This window comes from Eulemur rufifrons, chromosome 6 (assembly GCF_041146395.1).
Source record: "Eulemur rufifrons isolate Redbay chromosome 6, OSU_ERuf_1, whole genome shotgun sequence".
NCBI classification, from domain to species: Eukaryota; Metazoa; Chordata; class Mammalia; order Primates; family Lemuridae; genus Eulemur; species Eulemur rufifrons.
The window spans coordinates 95585274-95602113 of record NC_090988.1 but is presented as its reverse complement, the minus strand read 5'-3'; the positions used below and the strand labels follow the sequence as shown (position 1 = coordinate 95602113).

Below are 16840 nucleotides of genomic sequence, written 5' to 3'. Positions count from 1 at the left end.
CACAAGTGGTCCCTGTCCTTGGAGAGCTCAGACACGCTGCTACGTTGAGAGGTGAACACTGAGATTCCTGTCACACCTGAAGGCTATCGCGGGGGCTTGCTAGACAATTGCTAACATGAACCAGGAAGAGCTTCCCTGGTTCTAAGAAATACAATTATGATTCCACGAGACAAGAAGCGTAACATAGTGTTTATTTTGAGGCCACAGATTTCTGTCTCATCAGCTCAAGCTCTAGACATTCTGCGGATTCATGGTCCTCAGCAATATCGCCCAGCGGTGCATGGAAGAAAACGAACTTTTCTGACCCTGCGGCATCAGGACTGTGCCGGTGAACTCTGGCCGGCACTGGTCAATGCTTTGGCCCTCTACAAAGGCCTATTTGCTAAACAAACATTTTACTTGGAAGATGCTTTTGGCACAACCATGGTCTCAGTACACTAAGCCATGGGTGGGAACAGCAACGGATAAATATGGCCTTTGCAGGGACCTCAGGCCCCTGGAAACAGGAAGCCTTCAAAACCCATCAGAGGGAAAAAATTCAGAGAGTAAGAGCTTAGAGGCTTGAGGAATCAGACAACACATTGGCATTTGTAGCCAAAAGGCACAAAAATCCTGGGAAGAACCAAATGGAAAAGTTGCTGGTACCAAGAAACTGAGGGACAGGGCATGTCACAAGTAAGCATGATGTTTGGAGTATACCAGCCAAGAGATGTTCTTCGAATGAATAAATGCAGGAAAGAAAGACGGGCCGTGAGCGAAGTCAGCGAGACGGGGCAGTCCCAGCCCTCCCTGGACGCGGGATGAGACGTAATGAAACATTTTTTGTCCCTGCTACTCCTCTGCTATGATTCTCTTCCATACTTCTTTGCTAGGCAAAGCCCTCCTTATCCTCCAGAAACCCCTCCTCCTGGGCACCATAAAGCCCTCCCTGCTCCGCAACAAAGCCTAGCCCCTAGCGTCCCAACATGTATAGAGGGCTGCGTGTTTTTCCATTTGCCTTGGTCCAGCCCTGACCTTTATTTAAAGTTTTGATATTTTGTTCATTGAGAATTTTTTTGCATTAATTTTGATTTTTAAAAACATATTGCAATTATATAGATTTATGTTAAAAAATCTAAAACATGAACAAAAAATATTACATTAAAGCACTATTTATCTTGACTACTGAATTTGTGTGGTGCCCCTTACATTGGGCACCCTGGGTGAGGGCCTCACTTGCCCCACCCTCACCCCAGCCCCGGTGGCCTGAAATGAGCTGCAGAGAGGCTGGCGGGTGGCTGCCACCAGCAGCGCATCTCTATGGCACTGGCCCCAAAGTTTGCATTTTACCCCAAGTGTAATGCTCAACAATGAAAGGGTTTTAAGTTCAGAATTGTTTGCAAAAGCCACCCCCTGGAAGACATCTCCACTGGATGTGACATGGGCTTAAGGCAAAGGGAAGGTCAGCGTGTGGAGAACTCACATGAAATCCCACAGCAGTGACAGCAGTGACAGCAGTGACAGCAGTGCAGGCGGACAGTAAGAAGCAGGTCCCGGCCCCCCAAAGCCCTGGGCAACCTGCTCACTGGCCTCACTCGCTTGTGCTAGAACATTCGAGTTGGCAAGGCCCCTGAGAACCTCCCTGCTGCCAGCCCCTCCTCTCCCAGCAAGGGGACCAGAGGCACAGGCTTGCCTACTTTGGCTGTGTGCCCACCCAGTGCCAGAGCTGGATTTCGGGCAAGCTGTGACCTCCTGACTCTGGGGCACCCCTAAGTCACCGCATGGCCAGGCCAGTGGCCTGGCTCTGCAACCCAGCACCAAGGACACAGCCAGGGGGGGCTGGTGAGCCATGTGTGCAGCCCACATGCCCAAGCCCAAGGACCCTGTTTGCCGTCATCGTCATTCTTCAGAGGCCACTCCTTTGTCCTGCCTCATCTTCCATCGGACACAAGAGCTGTGTTCTAGGGCTCTTCAAGGACCAGGGGTCGTTGGGCAGGAAAGGCCTCCCAGCCCCTGCCCAGAGTCTGGAAATGGGACACAGCTCATCTTTGTTAAGCGTGTGGGTGAAGAGGTCGAGAAGGGCTTTATCCAAAAAAAAAGGGTATAAAATGAAACAAAGCACTCTTCTATGTGCACCCTCTCCCTTCGCCCCTGAGATGCTGGAAAGAGACCAGGTTCTCAGGCCGCTTCGGGCTCAGGGCCAGGCCAACCGCTTGCTGTGGAGCTGGTGACCAGCTCAGTGGAGATCCCCCCCCATCCCGAACTGCAGCCTGCAAGCCAAGGGCCCAGCGTGGCCCGCGTTGCAGAGAGGCTAAGCACAACCCGGGGTAGGGAGGGTGAAGTCCTTAGTCCCCAGGCTTTCTTGGGAACCAGCTAGATCCCGCTGGGGTAGGCTGGGGTGGGGATGGTGTGATTCAGAGAGAAAACTGGCAAGGACTTAATTTCAAAACCGAGGAGATGACGCCTCTCAGGTCGGCCCCAAACCATTGGCAACTCAAGGTCAGATTTTCACCAACTTGCTGAGTGTCTGTGGGTCTGCCTCATCAGCTACAGGGGGGAGGGTAGGACTGCCTGACCACATGCGTTTTAAACAACTTTTGTCCTTTGGCTCAGCCGACCATCACATCGTCTGATGTCCCTTATCAAAGGCCTTGTATGATGACATCTATTTTCCATACCCCACACATTTCCAAAGAGTATCTGAGATGGCTGAAGACAAAGGACTCATATATAACAGAACGGTTACAATAAGGCTAAAAGCATAAATGACACATGAGGAAGGGGGAACGAGTATACCAAAAACGCAGACGTTTCAAATGTTACTTTGTACTTCCTGGAAAAAAGGGACCAGAGGGAAAAAAGGAGGGACACACTGTATCGACGAGCTCACGCCCCAGTGAAAGGAGGTGCTGTCCATCCCGACACTGCAGCTTTACTGGCCCGGACTAGAAGGAATTTGTTAGATAAGTCCTTAGCTAAAGAGCTCCAAACAATATAATCAACTGAGCCAACAGATTGAAAAGGGCAAGTGCCTGTCTTTGTAATTAGACACTGTGGTTTTGTGCGTCTGACCTGGTGCGGAGACGGGGCCCAGGAAGTCCGAGGAACGGAGGATCAGCGTGTCCCGCAGCATAGCCCATGCCACTAGAAGGCACACCTCATGGGCAGACCTGCCTTGTCACTTTAGAGCCTCGGAGCACTGAGCAGAAAGGAGTCCCGGCCTCAGAGTGAAGTGTGAAAGCAATGAGCCAACCGCCAACCAATGGGAGGGATGCCCAGGGCTGCTGAATTTACCTTTAAGTGGCCCATGATGAACTTGTGGACAATGTGGTTCCATATGGACTTCTTGTAGACAGAAAGGTGGCCATAATCGTGTTGCAGCCATCCAGCTTGGGCCTGGGGAGAAAGGGTCACACATGCCATCACAGCATCAGGAGATAGGCACCAGGACTCTGTGGACTGGGGCAGGTGGGGTTGTGGGGCGTCAAGTGACAGGTGAGGGTGTGATGCCTCACCTGAGAGATAGCAAGGACAAAGGCCGAGACGAGGGTAGGAATCCAGCCATTGCCAAAGTAAAAGACGGTGAACCACGCGATGCTCTCCATGGCGATGATGTGGGCCAGGAGGAGGAGGAAGAACAGGTGGTTGGGCTTGAACAGGTTCATGTCCTCAGCAATCTTCCTCAGGGCCCGGAAGTCCTCGGTGATCTGAGACTGTTGAGTAAGAGCACCGGGAAGGAGATTGGCCACGCAGCCACGCTGGAGGGGACAGACAGCTTGGGCCGGCTTCTCACACCATTGCACACCCGGGAGAAGCTACGGCAAGAGGGGACCAACCCACAAGCCCTGAGCCTGCAGGAGCCCAGCCACCACACAGGACTAAGATGGCCGTTACCACTGCCTGGCACAGCCCTGGGGCCTGTGCATTTGTCCACAGCTAGTTAAGTGGCAGAGAAAGGATTTGACTCAAAAGCTTGCATTTTATACACCCACATTCGTAGCAGCATTATGCACAATAGGCAAAAGGTGGAAACAGCCCTATTGTCTCTTGACGGAAGGATGAACAAAATGTGGTCCACACATACAACGGAATAGTATTCAGCCTAGAAAAGGAAGGAAATTCTGACACATGCTACAACATGGATGAACCCTGAGAACATTATGGTAAGTAAAATAAGCCAGACATAAAAGGATAAATACTGTGTGATTCCACTTACATGAGTCTCTAGAATACTCAAACTCACAGGAACAGGAAGTAAAGTGGTGGTTGTCAGAGTTCATTTACTGGGGACAGTTTCAGTTCGGGAGGATGAAATCTTTCAGGAGATGGGTGGCCGTGATGGTTGCCCATGCGTCAATGTACTTAATGCCACTGAACTGTACACTTAAATATGATTAAAATGGTAAATTTTATGTTATGTATATGTATATTTTACCACATCTTGCATTTTCCACCTCCCGGCACTGTGCCACTTGTTCTGGTCACTCTGTTGGGTCTTGAGCAGGTTGGGCTGGGGGTGACACCAACTAGTGCGGGTCGGGGTCCCTGCCCCGGAGAGCTGGGGAAGGCAGGAGGGGCGGGGTGATGCCAGGCACGTGGCACCAGGGAGGCAGGGGCAGAGTGAAGGGAACACAATGGCTCTGGGAACAGATGGCATTGCTGGGAGAAAGGTGGATGCCGGAACAGGAGCGGACTCGGGGCCAGGCAGGCAGGGGAGGAAAGTGGAGCTAGGAGGCTGCAGGTACCCCCGGGACGTGACTGAGGGGCTTCCGAGGGTGGTTTTGGCAGCCTGTGGGTGGAGGAAGCCGGATTTGGGAGCCCAGGTGCCACGTGGTGCAGACTCTCAAGAGCAGGAAGAGGGGCCTGGATGGGAGTGGGGGGGGGGACAAAGCTGGGGGAGGACGTGGAGGGCACAGCGGGAGGGAGGGCTGAGAGCCTCGTGAGACAGAGGCAGGAGACGAGCGTGGGTCGGCGTGGGCAGGGCGAAGACAAGGAGGGAAAGGTGAGGAGAGGGGCAGAGGTAAAACGGGGAATGGGGACTGGCCACTGGGGGACACACAGGGCGGCCTGCATCTCGCTGGGAAGGCCAGATGCGTGGCAGAGTCCAGCCTGGAAAGACTCTGCACCCAGCGTGGCTTCGCCAGGGCTCCAGCCAAGGCTGGCGGCAAGAGCGGGAAGGGCTCGCCCGGGAAGGGGCCTAGTTTCCCCAGGGGATGTCTCATCCTGGGCAGCAGAGAGGTGGCAAGCTCGGGGGCCCAGGAGCAGAGTGAGGGTATGGACCCAGCCTCCTCGCCGGCACGCAGGCCCCACATGGGCTCCAGGGCCCTGCCTGCCAGTGACGGGGAAGTGGGACTTCCACAGTGCCAGCCTCAGCCCTCGGGTCACGGTGGGCCTGGTACAGACCTGCACACTCTGCCCAGAGCGAGGCTGGGCCGGATGGGCCTGGGGAAGGAACAGGGCTGAGGACCAGGAGAACCAAGATTCTGGGGAAGGTTGACATGGGCAGGGTCAGGCAGGGTTGGAGGGGAGAGTGGAGGAGACCAGGGAGGGGGAGTATTCGAGACCCCCTGAAGCATGCTGTACACTGCTCTGTTGCTTACATGGGGTCTGGCACATGCACTATTCATTGCTCAACAAAACAGTCCCAGGAGGCCTCCGGCGCTGTTATTTTTCCATATTTCTGTCCTTGAAGCCCAACACCCAGGAGGGTGTCTGGCTCATAGCAGAGATGAAGAAACGACGACATAATGGTCATTCTTTCTCAAAGAGGTGCTCCCAGACCACACAGCCTGAAGCAGCCCCACTTGTCATTATCTGATTAGTGTTTCTGCACTGTCTTTCTCCTAGATTGTCATGTGCAGGACCAGCATCTGGCACCTTTCTGGAAAGAAGGGGAAGGAGGAGGAAGAGGAATCCAGCCAGGAGAAAGGGGATGTGACTAGCTGTCGCCAAGCCCCAGCTCCCAGCAGAGACTCTGAGGTCCTCCCTGACCACAGGGGATTAGCAGTGGCTCCTGCTGGACAAAGGCACCTCTTCCCCAGCCCTGGCCACTCTGGTCCTGGGGTAAGGGGACCCTCTCGCCTACCCCCACCCAGGTTGCAGGCTCTACTCACGTTCTTGCCGTGGTCCTGGCTGGGCTCCTCTGGGGCCAGCTCACCAATCAGCAGGGGCTTCAAGAACTTGCGCACAAAATCAAGGTCAGGGTGGAAGGCACGGAAGGCATCCTGGGGAGCAGAGGGGAAGGTGGTGAGGCTGAGATCGGCCCTCTGTGTGCTCCTCGGGCCTCAGAGCGGACCAGCAGCAGCTCTGTGTCTACACTCAGACACCAAACGGAACCTCGCAAGATACAGCCCCCACTGCTGTCTCCAGCCTCGTCCCCAGGATAGAGCCCTCAGTGCCCGACTCCAATGGCAGGAGCTGCCCTGGCATCTGTGCATACACAAGGCACGCTGAGCCCGCCAAGGATTTGTGGATAGATTTGCAGGCTGCTTTTGGGCAAGTCAGGAAAAGGTGCCCCCTCAGGGAGGTGCATTGAGTGGGCGCAGGGCTCAGGGAGGACTTGAGCCTCAGCTGCACCGGAGCTGGGTGCCTTGTGCAGTGCACAAACTGCACCGCCTACCACCTCTCACCAGTTCCTCACCCACATATCCACGGTTATCAGTGAAAAGAACAAGACTGAATACTACGTCGGAAATGTACTTGGGAGAGCATGTAAACAAAAAATAAATAAAAAATTAAAATGCAGAATTATGTAAAGAGCATTCCTGAAAAAAGCCCACGAGGGTCTAAACTATCATTATATATGTGTTCAGGTGGCGGGATTGTGCCTGGCTTGGTTGTCATTACTCTCCAAACTCTCTCCACCATTGCTATCATGTCATACATTTTAATCTTTTTGTCCCCAATTATGAAGTAAACGTGTGCTTAGTTTTGGCAAAGTTAGAAAAGGTACAGAGGAATAAAGAGGAAAACAAATGTCACCAGAAAGTGGCACCACTGCTAACAGTTTAGCATTTCTCCTCCCAGTCTTCTCTCTGTACTACGTACGTTACACACACTGGCCCGCGCTGCGTACAGCGTCTCTGCTAGAGCTGAGCTGGCACCAGCAGCCCTGAGCAGGGGCACAGGCGTGTCCCAGCAGCCAACAGTGTTCACACTGCATCGAGCCAAGCTTGGTGGCATTGCTAGGATCGGGGAACACGTCACATTGCACCCTGAGAAACAAGCCAAAAAGTGAATGTAATGGGGAAAAAACATGGGCTTGTGGGAGGATGGTCTAGATTAAAAGAGACTCAAAAGATACAAAAACTGCTGTGCTTTCACTTGAAAGGCTCCCACTTGGGGGAAAAAAGACAAACTACAGAAGGCTTTTTCTGGGTGGAATGAGAAAATATGAATATGAACTGGATATTCCATCATATCTTTGAATTACTATTAATTTTCTTAAATGTGACAAAGGTATTTATGTTAGAGCGTGACACTAAAGCATCTCCTCCTTATTTTTCGGAGACAATGCTGAAGAATTTAGGGATATAATAATACAACTTATTATATTATATGAGAATTTAGGTCACATAATACAACTTATTTTCAAAAGAAAATCGCATATGTATAAAGAGGAAGAAAGCAAATGTGGCAAAATGTTAAGGTTAGTGCATCTTGGTTGAGGATACACAGGTGTTCACTTTTTTTTTTTCTTCCCTAAACAGGCAAAGGAAGAATCACTTATTCTTTTAACTTTTCTGTACGTTTGGAAAATTTCAAAATTAAAGAAAATGAGGGGGAGAGGAAAGTGCTGACAAAGCATCAAAACCTCTTTGTCCGCACACCGAGGATCTCTCAGGGGTATCTGCCAGTCTCCTGGCCAGTCCTCACTGCATCCCTGGCATCGTCCCTTCGCCTGGTCTTTGTTCTATTTGTGTCTAGAACAGACATACAAACCAGCACTTAGTGCAGGAGAAAACTGGGCGTGCGGTTTTTTAAAAAGTGTCTGTGCTCCCTAGCTGAGCAGAAAGGGATGGTATTAGAGGTTCAGATCAAACGCATCTTCAGAGGAAAGACATGCCGTCCTGGGGCCCTGGGCAGGCAGTGGGGAGCCCGGGCTCCGGTGCTGAGTAGCTCCTCACAGCCTGCAGGGCCCCTGGAACAGTTTCTCTTTTCTCTGAAAATGCACTGGTCCCCACCCCAGCCTCAGTCGCCTCTGCAAAATGGCCCTGGGAAAGGCCCAGCAGGAACTGCCAAGTTCAGGGCCAAGGGCTGGGCCTGCAAAAGCCTCTTCACTGGTCCTCCTAAAATCAGACCACGGCTCTTGGGAAATGAACAGGAAGTCTTTGGGAAGGCGGTTTCCTGAGGCACAGCTGTGGCAGCTGACAACTAAATGGTTCCTCTCCGCGTGTCATCGAAAGACAGAATTCAGCGGCTTGCAAGTGCATTCAACTCGGCTCCTACTGCCACCCCCACCTGCTGGGCAGGGGACCCTGGGGGAGCAGACAGACATCAGAGCCCTGCCTTGACCTTGGCTGCTGCATGGCCATTTCAGGGGGCTCTCAGGCAGCTCAGCTCACCTCCCCGAGGCTGGGGAGGGGAAAGGCCACGCGCCAGGAGCACTGTTCACATCACCTCCCTAAAGCCCCAAAGCCCTACTTTACAGACAGACTCTGGAGCACAGGAAGTGAAGTCCTGGGCTCCGAGTGGCAGAGACAGGATCAAATTCAGGTCCACCTCCCTCCAGGGACCCCTCTTTCCCACACCTCCTGCCATTTTAGGAGACCGAGAGCCGTTGGATTGGCTCGTTGTGCTCAGTCGATCTGGCGGCTTTCCCAGCAGGCCTGGCGTGAAGGGTCCTGAACACGCCAAGCTCCTTCCCGCACGAGGGCCGGCTCCATTTGGGACTCAGTCTCAACATCAGCTCCCAGAGCCTTTTCCCAGCCACCCGGCTGAAGTAGCCCTCTCCAACCCTAGGCTTTTTCTGGGACGTTGCCGTTTCATCCTCTTCACGGCGGCCGTCAAGGTCACAGACCGTGGAACGTACTCACTTCTCTGCCGCCCGTCTCCCTCACTGGAAGAGGGAGCCCACAAGAGAAGGACCACGCCTGTCTTGTTTGCTATGATGAGCCCAGTGCCTGCAGCGGGGCCCAACACGAGGGCTCACGGGGTGATGAATGAAGCCAGGACCCCACGGCTCTGCACACTCTGATCCCTGCAGACGTTCCCACGCTGCAGTCACGTTCAGGCGCTTGTCCTCTTCCACTGTTTCACGCAACTTGGCTTGTGCCTCTGGCACACCAGAATCCTCCGCCTTCTCCAGCACTCGCACGTTAGTGGCCGCTGTGGCTGCCATCTGCTGCGATTATGTAGGCTGGCCACAGAGCCACATTAGTGGCCGGCACACATAAGCCACTACTCTTTACCAAACCCAGTGAGGTAAGTCCTGTCTTAGACATGAGAAAAGAGGTGTAGGTTGGTGAAGCCACTTGCGCAGGGTCACAGCGCAGGAATTAGCTGAGCAGAGTTTGAGTCAGGTGTGCCTACCTGGAATGTTTCTCACTGTTAACACAAGGGCTTCAATCAAAATGAGCTTCCTTTTCACTGAGAGTCGTTTTTTTTTGTGTGTGTGTGTCTCTCTCTTCAGATTGCCATCAATGTGTCTCACACGCATGCAGCTGTTTGATTACAGGAATGTCTGGCTGGTGCAAGGTAGGCCATGGTGTGAATCAAGACGGGGCCAACCCAAACGTTGATTTTGGAACAAGAATTGGAACCAGGCTCTATCCTTGTCTGACAGGGAGAGAAGCCAAAGACTTTCCAGGAAGAGGGCCAGGGACACAGGGAAGAGGAAGGAGCAGCAAGCAGGTGGGCAGGACAGGCAGGGCAGGTGTTTGTGTTGGGGGCAGGAAGGTTAGAACACCCAGGTTCCTAAGTGTACCTTGCACTCTCCGGTCCTGCCATCACCCAGCCCTGACGCCAGCCGACTTCTCCCTGGGGACATGCTCTGCTCTGCCCACCTTCAGGTGGAACTCACAGCTCCTCCCCACACTAAGCGCCCCGTGACTTGTTTTGTTTCGGGCTGTGCCCACCTCCTCTGCAGAGCAAGGCTGGTATCTAATCAAGTGTTACACCTCAGGGCACTTGGCCCAGGCCTGGGGAATCGCAGAAGGAGCAGACTCAGGGCAGACAGTGCTGCAGACAGCAGCCCTGGGGACCGGGACGCTGTGGAACAAGTGATCCAAGAGGAAGGAGAAGCAGAGGAGGGAACCTCATGTTCTTGGGTGGAGGTTAAGAGCCAGCCAGGGATGCTGACTTCCTTCCTGCAGCAGGAAGATGCAGGGAGCCCCTGTGCCATGTCCCCTCCAAGGAACAATGTAATGGAGGCCGGTGGGGGCCAGAGCCCCATGGCGAGAGCATACCCACTAACACAGGTCATGTATACTCCCTGGGGGTGGAAGGTCAGGGCTGTACAGGAGAGGGGCCACTACAAGGGCAACCTGGACATGAAGGAATTGTTGCCACCTTCATCTCAGAACTGCTTCCCAGGGATGCTGGGGCTGGACATGGAGCCCCCACTGAGGCTGCAGCCAGAGGGAAGCGGAGGGCTCCCACCCAGACCTCAGCTGGGGGGATGGAGTTGCCCTCCAGGCCTAGGAATTCATGAAGCTGGGACTCAGACCCAGGACCTCTGCTAGTAAATACCATGGCCCTCCTGCCCTGTGTAGAGGAGGATGGAGTGTCACTTACAGTCTGCTGCTCTTTCACAATGGCAGCATAGAAGCAGGTTGAAAGATGGAACAAATCTCTAGCTTCTTCTCACCTGCCCTTGATTCTAAGAAGTGACCGATGCAGAAGGGGCGGGAAAAGTTGCTGAGACAAGGGGAGGAGGGCTGGTGTCTAGAGGTAGAGGCTCCAGACTCAAGCCCCAGCTTGAGAGAGAGAGAGAGAGAGAAGAGAAGAGAATCAAATCCAGTAGATACAGGTCACTATCTGTGATTTATTCATCTTTGTGCCCAGGGCCCAGATCAGAGCCAAGGAGACATTCAGGGAATGATTGATGAATCATTGCTGAAGATGAAGATGAACAGTCCCGAGTGGGGACAACTCCACAGGGTGGGACTGCCGTGAAAAGAACAGACACTCTTGGGCCACAGGCAAGGGCTCCTTTTGCCCACAGCAAGGCAGGGACAGGAGAAGCAGCAGAGGACCAAAAGGAAGAGATCAGAGGAGCAGAAACAGGAAGGGAGGGAGGGAAGGGAGGAGGGGAGCTGGGAGGACATGGTGGCAGCAGAACCTGAGTTGAGTTCTGGGCACTGCCACTTGAGCGAGGTTTCTATATCTCGGAGCAATGAGAGATACCTACAGGGCTGATCTGAGGGGGAAATGAGATGGTATGTACGAACTTGCTATGTGAGCTGCAAAAGTTAAGCAACTTTTATTACTATAGGCAAGGCCAAGGTTTACCTTCTGCAGAATGACTAAATGACAGTCACCCCATCCTTTTGGGGAAGAGGTAGGTCCTGACTACTTAGGTCTTCTTCAGAAATAGGAAAATGCCCTATTGAAGTCCCTGACTTTCCCAAGAATGGATTCCTTGACTTCTGGCCTCTTTTCCCAGCCTCCTGTTGGGGTATAACTGCACTGTGATTAGCTCAGAACATCGTGTGACAGTGTTCCAAGGGATCCAACCTCTATCTGCTGATTGGTCCTTTGCCAAACTTTCTGTCTATAAACTGCCACTCCCCAGGCTCTGAAGAAGTCTACACCTCAAGGAGCAAAGCCACTTGCTCAACAGCCTATACCCTCCCACTGCTCAATACCTTTTTCCAACCAGGTCCCAGACAGTGTAAGGCAAAAATGCCAAAGAGGACCCAGCTGCTCACTCCACCATTATTCAACTATATCCCCAATCAGTGTATTTCATGCCCCAAAAGTTTTAGCTTTGGGGAACAGGGATTTTTTTTTTTTATGTCTTGCTACACCAAATAAAGATAGCAGGAATGCAAGGGCTTTCTTCCAAATTCCTCTCTGCATTCTTTACGTTCCAGCTGTTTCATAATTCCCACTCTTACTCCTGTTTGCCTGATAATATTCCATTGCATTTACCTAGTGCTTACAGCTCAAGGAGTGCTTCGCGATGAATCAATGTCACTGAAATACCTACAGATGTATCTTATAGACAAGGAGGAAGGCTCAGTCCAGTGACAACAGCAAACAGATGAGCCCAGAAATCACATCTTTCTTTAATTTCATGGCTGTGTTGTGCAGCCCATGCTGGTTCCTATCCGGGCTTTCTTAGAATGAGGTAACTAACATCCAAGATGCTAGATTTACGGGCCATGAAAGTTACACAAAAAGTGACGGAACAGGATCAGAAATGAAGAGAGGGTTACATTTTTATGAGACAAACTTACGAGACAGAGAAGGGAGCAGGGAAGAGTAGGGCATCTTCTTCCTCTGACAGGATAGACCTGAGACCTGATTTTTGGAGGAAACTTGTTGTTAAAGTCAGGTGAGCACTGAACTTAACATCCAGAACAAGGATGAAATCAATCTCTCATCATAATTAAACTATAAAGTTCAAGGCAGTTGCCAGACCGAGCATCCGCATAAGAAAATATATTTATTTAACAATATCAAATAATCAGACCAAATACATAGTTTTTTAAAGGAGGGTCCAGACAAGGCAGGAACCTTCCACAATTTACCTATGAAATCAGGAACAGGCTAGCACAAGTCCAGCAACATACAGTGGAAAGATCCCACTCAGGATCCAGAAGGTCTTTTACTTGGAAATGACCTTTACTCAACCTCCTCACGGGGATGTGGAAAGGTCCAAGTGAGACAGTACACTGAAGGTATGCGAAAAGTGCACACCCACCTAAGTTCTAATTAGTGTCACCAGCTCTCCAGGTTTAAGCAGCATCCACAACCAGGTACCACAGGATGGGGTCAAAAGCTGTAGGCTATATCCACAAGGCTGGCCTCTTCTCAACCTCGGATAAGCCTGGGCCCTGCTCACCAAAGCCACCCGGCCATTGAACTGCCTGGGTTGTGGCTGCCTGGGTCCATCCCCCTGGTGAGAGGTTAAGAGTTGGGCCTACGCAGCTTGGACAGCAAAGCCCAGGGACAGGTGGGCATCCTAGACCTCTAGGGGGAAGGATCTAGCCAAGTTATCCCTCCTTTCAGCCTCTCCCCTCCTCACTTTCCCCAAGTTCTCTATCCTACCAGGCCTGTTTCTCTGCTTCCAGCTCCCTGCCACCAAGAACAGCCCTTTCTTCCCTCCCTGCCCGTTCTTTCCTCCTCTTGCCCATTGGAGTCCCTGGGGCTCCAGCTGCACCTTTAAAGAAATGCAAGGACTCCAGACAGGGGGCTGTGCTGGGGGTGCTATGTGATCGCTGAGCCACACATTTGGTGTGGGTAAGGTGGGCAGCCCTGGCTCGTCTGGAGAGGCCCACTACCTTTAAGAGCGCAAGATGAGGGAACGGCTTTCCTTGCAGGATTTAAAAACAGAGGACCATTGAGTTGAACGTCCGAGAGTGACCTGCAGTGCAGACAGACCTGTTGCCAAGCCAGCCTAGTGCTGCTAAATCCACCCAACTTAAGGTTCCCTCTCGACCAGCCGGTTCTCTTTCCAATTCCCCAAACCGGTCCCCAAGCGGGCAGACCCTTGAGGTGGGTCAGGATAATTCTTGCGAGCGTGGGAACCCAGGCTACCAGACTCGAAGGCAGCAACTGCGGACCTTCTTGGACAAGCGTCCAAGCAGGAGCGAGCCCCTGCCGGGGACGAGCTTTCCTTCTCTGCCCACTAGTCTGGCTGGAGAGCGTGGGTCGCGCGCAGAGTCCCACACCTGGCTGCCTGCTCTCCCGCTCCTTCCCGCGGCGCCCAGGCGCGGCCATCTTCCAGGCCCGGGGCCAAAGCCCCGGGCCCGAGCGCCCCCTTTGGGGAGTCCCTGGCTCCGGGTGAACGCGGCCGCGTGGGTCCCAGCGCGCGCTGCAAACCCTGCTCGGCTCTCCACCGCTGGGACCTCCGCCGCCGCGCTGCCTCCTGGGGTCCAAAATCCGACCCCACCCCAAGTCGGCCCAGTTGGCCCATAGGAGGAGGATTCGGGGCGGGGGGATGAGCGCCAGGGATTGACTTTCCTTCCCTCCTGACGTCCTGGACGTCCCAAGCTCCATTTAGCGTTGGAGGTCTGTTTGGCGCCCAGAGACCCAGGACTCCTGACTCGGCCTGCAGCAGAGAAGGGTGGCTGGGGAGCCCCCAGACCCTTACCGTAGCATCTTCCCCCGCGTAGTGCCCGATGACCCGTTGGCCCCCCGGATGCCGGCTGGACCATTTGGTGATGTTGTAAACCTTGCGGTCGATGACGAGCCACCTATCCGTGCGCAGGTTATGCTTCTGAATCTCCTCCCAGCTGAAGGTGGGCATCGGCGACTCGCGCTCCGTTGCCCCCTCGCCCTGGTTCCCTCCCTTCCCCATGCTGCCTGCGACCGGGTGCCCCGTGCAGCGCGGCCTCCCCCCTTCGGCTGCTCGCTGCGCAGACGGCGCCCTGCCGGCCGGTGTGTGCCGCCCGGGCCCTCTTCGCTTTCGGCTTTTGTCTTCTACTCCTCCTCCCACCGCCCCCCCTCCCCCAGCCTCCGCGCCCGCGCTCGGGAGTATCCCCGGCTCCCGGTATAGTATCCCTGACTCCCAGTGCCCTCAAGCGGCCCCGTTCCTCCGCCCCTCCTTCAGCCCGCCCGCCGTGGACTTTTGCCACCAGTAGAAACTCCGGGGTAGCTCAGGGCCTCGACGCCTCCTCCGCTCGCCCCTCCGGCTCCCCCCACCCCGGGTTCCGCATCCTCCCGCGTTCCCCGCCGCCCGGGTTTCCACAGTGATCAGCAGAGCGCCTGCACCAATCGGGTCGCGTCGCCCCGTCTGCCATTGGCCCAGTAGGATCTTTCGAAGGCTAGCGGGCTGCAGCGGCGGGTCCCCGGCTCCCCCGCCCGCCCCTTTGGGGTCGAGCCTCACCGCCAGGCCGGCTACGTGTCGGACTTCCTCCCTCCCCCCGCTCCGGCCGCGGGCGCCGGAGGAGATCCCAGGGGACATCTGGGCAGGCGCACTCCACTGGGCTCCGCGCTCCGGGGCGCGTGCGCGCAGGTCCGGCGCTTCAGGCTTTGCACCTGATGCCGGCACAAAGAGGACTTGGCCGCCCCGGGGCGCAAGCCTCCGGTCTGACGAACTCAACTCCCGGCCTGGCTTGGCTAGGTGACGCCCTTCTCCCGCCCGCTGGAATCGGAACTCCGGTCTCCCACGTTGTCCGCGCCATCCACATTGTCTGGCGCCCTCCTGCATCCTCCCTCCTGCTGCCTCCCTGGAGAAAAGGGGCCGGGCACGGGCTCGTCCAGGGCTTTGAGCCCTCTAGTCAGGCAATCTTAGAAAAGAATTGCGGACTCTGTGCTGCGCTTCCTTGTGCTAGGCGCCATGGTGGAGGGCGGGGGGAGACGACGAGGAGCAGGACGCGGTCCCTGCCTTGGACTCAGGAAGCTCAGCCCAGCAGCAAGATATGGAGCGGCAGTGCAGGACCACATACGATTAGTGGGACAATGGTGGTGTATAGACTCCGGGAAATGAAGACTGCCATATCAAACGGATGGAGGAGGATCGGGTTTTCTAGGTGTGGGAGCGCAGCGGGTCCCCCCAGACCGGAGCCGGATGGCGCTGCCCAGTGCCCAGAGCCTGACTGGGGACAGTGGGAAGTTAAGGATGAACAGAGGGGTGGGGTGCCGTTACAGGTCCCTGAGTGCCAGCACACCCTACTCACAGATTCTCACCACTGTGAGATAAACTCCAAGAGGCAGACAAGACCCATATTGTTAACTCTAACTTGAAAATGGGGAGCCTGAGGTTAAGAGCTGAAGTGGCCAAAGGGCACAGTTAGCAAGTGGCACAGCGGGACCCTTCTAGACTCCGCACTGATGCACAGGCAGTGGGAAGGTCAGTCTGGCCAGCTGGTGGGGGTGCATGGGGGGGGCAGAGGGAGCCCCTTTCATGCCATTCCCACAGTTTGTGACCTCTTTGATATCGACCTCCTTGACGGCACCGTGGCTTCACGCTGGTATCAGTCTGAGCATCCTTCACTCACGTCACAGACTCCAGACGCCAAGAGGGAGACCTCTCTGGCTCTGCGGACCACAAACAGACATCCAAACAGAAAGGCACCCCCTCCCCGCCCAAGATAAGAGAGGATGAAGCAAGTGCCCCGGGAGAGGCGCTGACCTCTATGTCTGTTAAAGCGTTACTGAAATAGAACCAAGAGTGCCATTTTTTTTCAAAAATGGATTAAATAACACATAGATAACTTTAATGAAAAATGTTAAAGGACTGTGGAGCTCAAGAGAAGAGAGAGACATCTGAAAGGGAAACCCAGGGAGGGGTCTGAGGGAGAAGACTTTGAAGGCTCTAAGGCCCTAAAAGGCCTCATGGGGTAGGGGAGAAGTGTGGATTGGCCATGACCTGGGGTTCCCAGCAGACACAGCACTAGCCCTGGAAAAACATATTGAAGCCATGAATGAATGAATGAATGAATGGAGAGTGAGAAATGGCTCCACAGGGGCCAGCAGTGGGCAGGGTTCACACTGGGAAAAGCCTCCCCAGCCCCACGAGGATGAGGATGGAGGACTTCGTAAAGCAGCATGTGAGCAGCTCTGTGGTGGGGAGGAGAACTGGGAGGCTGGTGGGGCTGGGACGGGAGGAAGGGGAGAGACTAGGGAGCAGCACGATCAGGTCAGAGGTGAGGGCGGTGCTTGAGCAGAGAGGGGAGGAGGCCTAAACTAAGAGACCTGCAGGAGGCTGACCCCGCACCAGACACCACCTTGCCCCACTGCCCTCTTCCTG

General features: G+C 54.4%; 1 protein-coding gene across 1 annotated transcript in view; it reads right to left on the bottom strand.

Moving 5' to 3' along the window:
• The window catches only part of FADS2 (fatty acid desaturase 2), a 29775-nt gene extending 15267 nt beyond the window's left edge, over positions 1-14508 (bottom strand). Inside the window, exons 1-4 of the mRNA XM_069470104.1 lie at positions 14240-14508; positions 6093-6203; positions 3495-3692; positions 3274-3375 (exon numbers count right to left, since the gene is read on the bottom strand). Of these exons, the coding sequence (XP_069326205.1) occupies positions 3274-3375; positions 3495-3692; positions 6093-6203; positions 14240-14446 (618 nt within the window). The 5' untranslated portion in view covers positions 14447-14508. The remainder of the gene's footprint in view (positions 1-3273; positions 3376-3494; positions 3693-6092; positions 6204-14239) is intronic.
• Positions 14509-16840: the final 2332 nt, after the last annotated feature.